The following is a 3,634-nucleotide window of genomic DNA, read 5'->3' as shown; positions in this document are numbered from 1 at the left end:
CTAACGAACAACCGTTAGAGTGCAGAGACGTGAATTGTCACTTGGCACATTCGTTTACACTGACCATCATAATTTAGAATCCGACATTTATATGATTTACAAAGTTTTTATTTACCTTTTACATTGTGAAATTACTTTTACTTGAACAACCTTTTTGTTTAATTCAAATATCTTCATTTAAATTTGTCAAGTATAATAATTACGAAATAGTTAAGAGTGCTTAGGAATGGCATTGTCGATGGCTGTCACAACATCTGGAAAAAAGGGAGGAGGGCAGAAAGGGCATCTGAAGGGCCACCCATATCCTCCTTGGGCCGTTACACCATCGACTTTTTGGGATGTTTGATCCTTATACCTCCTTATAAAATTATCAGCATTAAGTCTTTCCTCAGTTGTTAGATCCAGCTTATTATTGTATTTCTCATAGTAATCAACAAGGGCAGGCACATTGCGGGCCCTAGTGGATGTATCGGTCGAAGGGTTGCCAAACACGGCGATGAGTCCACGACCCTTAGTCACGAATTCATCATCACCTTGGCAGTGTCCTGTTCCCAGGAGACATCCAACGACAACCAGAAGGCAGCTAAAAATATTAAACATATCATTTTTTTTGGTACGGACTTACATTTTTGTCCCAGCTTACCTAAATTGCAGTGCGGAATTCATCTTAGACGGTGATGTTACTTCTCGAACTGATCGATTGAAACTTATAAATGGTGCACTCCATACTTCTGTATTTATAGCTGATTTAAGTTTGAAAATCTGCTGTGTTATCATATTGGGATTATCAGCTATACGTATGCTCAATCCATGAAAATCGCTGAGTTGTCAATATCAGCGTATAACGTAAAACTTATTGGGCTTGGGTAATGCATTCAAAGATAAGGAATAAAAATTCAATGAACTGTTTTTTATATTGATAATATAATCTCCATTCTTAGAAGTTTTTAAGTGCATTGTGTCAAATGTTCAGTTTTTTTTTATAACTAAACGACTGGTGTATCGAGCTCGACTAAAATTAAAATATGGCTTGTACATAATTAACTTAAGAGTATATACAAGATGTTACTATGGTTTGCTATTTACATTTTATTTACAGAAAAAAGTGATTTAGATTAATTTGGGAGGTGATATGGGAATTGTCCAGGAACTTGAGGATGTTTAGGGAGTTTGAACCTGTGGGGTTTGCTATGCCGGTGATTGGATCAGGGTTTTGGAGGAATAGGGATCTTTGCGTGGAAAGGGAGGGGCACGAACAAATAATGTGATGGATATCAATCTGGGAGATGTTGCATAATGGGCACACGTTGTTCCTTGTTCTGTCCAGGTAGTGGGAGTTTGTTAGGAATGAGTGTCCCAGTCTGAGGCGGGTGATGTGGTTTGTTATCTTCTGTTTAGGGAAGACTTTTTGAGGGGCTGGGTAGTCGTTGATAACCTGAGTATTTCTTGGTAACAGTCGGAGGTACGCAGTTGTGATTGTTTCTCTGGTAGGGGAAAAAAATGGGATGTGTCGCGGAAGTTTAGGTTAGGGGTGTAGATTAAGGGAAGAATTTGGCAGCACGTTTTGCTGTAAGGTCAGCTATTTCGTTACTTGGAATAATAATGTGACTGGGGATCCAGATAAGCTTGATTTTTGGGAAGTATTGAGTGATCGTATTTTGTGCTGCGCTTGGATAGTGTAAATGGTTGTCGTGGTTTAGGATCGCGGAAACTGTTCTATTCTAAACTATTTGGACAAGAGTTGCTGTATTAGTATTGTACTTTAGGGAAGATAGGTGCTTGACAATGCCAAGCATTTTTGTGAGGTCTGATTTGAGTTTGTTGGTGTGTGAGGTTCAGTTGTATCTGTGGTTCATGGTAAGGCCTAATATTTTGAGAGTTTTGGTGCTTGGGACAGTGGTGCTTCCTAAAATTAACTTAACCTTGCAGTTGTGTTTGCGGCAGATGTGGAGGAGTTGACATTCTTCAACAGAGAGAATGGAGACCGATTGGAGGCACCATGATTTTCCTGTTAGACATATAGTTCGTGATTTTTAGGCCTAAATGCCAATCGTGCAGCTGGTCTTCTATCGAGGGCTTTATAAAAGTCAAGCGATAGAATTGACAGGTGCTTTTTGAGAGCAATAAATCAGCAGAGATTTGCTTTTTTTGAATCCGAATTGGCTCTTGTGTATGAGATCGTTATCTGAAACGAACCCCCACATCCTCTTGGACACAATTTTGTCGAGAACTTTAGATAGGCACGGGTTTAAGGAAATACGTCTATACGAGGAGATTTCTGTTTTGGGTTTATTAGGTTTAACAATGGGGGGACAAGGCTAAGCTTAAGTAATTGGGGAATGTGGGAAGAGAGGATGCTGTTAAAGAGAGAGAGAGAGAGAGGGAGAGAGAGCGAGAGAGAGAGAGAGAGAGAGAGAGAGAGGATGCTGTCTGAGTTTTACAGGGATAGGAAGGTTTTTGATCATGGAGTAGGAAATTTGGTCAAGGCCTGGGGTTTTGCCTCTTAGAGAGCTCAGTGCGGATGAATAATATTTTTCATATTTTTATTGAGATTCTATTTCATCTATTAGCATTTATGCTTAATCATCATTTCCACAAACGTAAGCGATAAAGAACTGTTTCTTTGCAAAGAAAGCCAAAGAATTCCAGAAGGTTTGCCCACTGGCCGCTTGCCATCTTTGTAAAATGGTCCATTAAGTGCACTTTAATTTTAAATATTTGATATAATTCATTTTGAAAAGAGTTAAAATGTTGACTGGTTACCTTACAGAACAGCCGTTAAACCACCATCCACCATGCTTTTGTACCGCGCAGTTAAGAGGATCTGCGTCGTTATCCTTGTCAAATGTGCTAAATTTCATTTTCTTATGGTAGTCAAGCGAGTCCCCTGCTGTGCCAGAATAATTTCCAATAGAGTTTAACTTATAAAACTCCTCCTCACTTCCAATCTTAAAGCTATCATATCTAGCAAAATTGGTAACTCCTTGTACATCCCGAAGCTTAACATATAGCTCCATTTGACTATTTGTCTTCGTCAGGAGATGTAATCTGTCGAGGCCGATGAAAAACTCGTTTCTTATGTCCCCGAATCCACGTTTATAGGTCTCCCAGTTCCTAAAGAAATCCTCGGATCCATCAGCACGCCTCTGAATTACCATCCATCCAGTTGGCTTGCATGGAGTTTCGAATGTTTTGCCATGAACGGTAATATTGTAAATGCCTTCTGGACCATCGATGGGACATCTGTCTTTTTCGATGCACTTCGTCAGGTGACTCTGCAAGTTTTTGTTAGACGAAACCAAAGCACTTATTTTGTTTTTTAAGACAGTGCAATGGTCGTTGGGTATAGGTTTTTCCCGATTTCGTTTTGAAAGTCTAACACAGTCTACAAATGATAATAAATATATGAACAACATCAGAGATATACTGTTTTTCATAGTTCTGTACTTGTGAACTTCAAACTAAACTAAGCTGAAAGGGTGTTTTTATCTTAGTTATTATTAGAATTAGTTCCGTCTGGTTTACTGCTCCGTTATTAGCAAGACGAATTACAAATTTAATTATATAACATATATATGTGGGGGTTTTATTTATTATATAAAGATTTATATTATATTTAACTAAAACGTTGTCG

At 38.6% G+C, this 3,634-nt stretch overlaps 1 protein-coding gene across 1 annotated transcript; it reads right to left on the bottom strand.

Annotated features, from left to right (window-relative positions):
• Positions 1-208: 208 nt before the first annotated feature.
• Positions 209-705, bottom strand: LOC121530458 (protein Turandot E-like). The gene is made up of 2 exons (XM_041819579.1): positions 644-705; positions 209-583 (listed from the first exon to the last, which is right to left on the bottom strand). The coding sequence occupies exons 1-2, from the start codon at positions 664-666 to the stop codon at positions 211-213; spliced, it is 396 nt and encodes a 131-aa protein (XP_041675513.1). The 5' UTR covers positions 667-705; the 3' UTR covers positions 209-210.
• Between the last annotated feature and the right edge of the window lie 2,929 nt (positions 706-3,634).

Source organism: Drosophila eugracilis, unplaced genomic scaffold, assembly GCF_018153835.1.
Source record: "Drosophila eugracilis isolate 14026-0451.02 unplaced genomic scaffold, ASM1815383v1 contig_782, whole genome shotgun sequence".
Classification (NCBI taxonomy): domain Eukaryota; kingdom Metazoa; phylum Arthropoda; class Insecta; order Diptera; family Drosophilidae; genus Drosophila; species Drosophila eugracilis.
This window is presented reverse-complemented; position numbering and strand designations above follow the sequence as displayed.

Bases quoted from the DNA above. Each gene is read 5' to 3' on its own strand.
- LOC121530458 (XM_041819579.1), bottom strand. From the start codon at position 666: ATGAATTCCGCACTGCAATTTAG. The intron at 584-643 runs GTAAGCTGGGAC...TAATATTTTTAG, and splicing joins AATTCCGCACTGCAATTTAG to CTGCCTTCTGGTTGTCGTTG.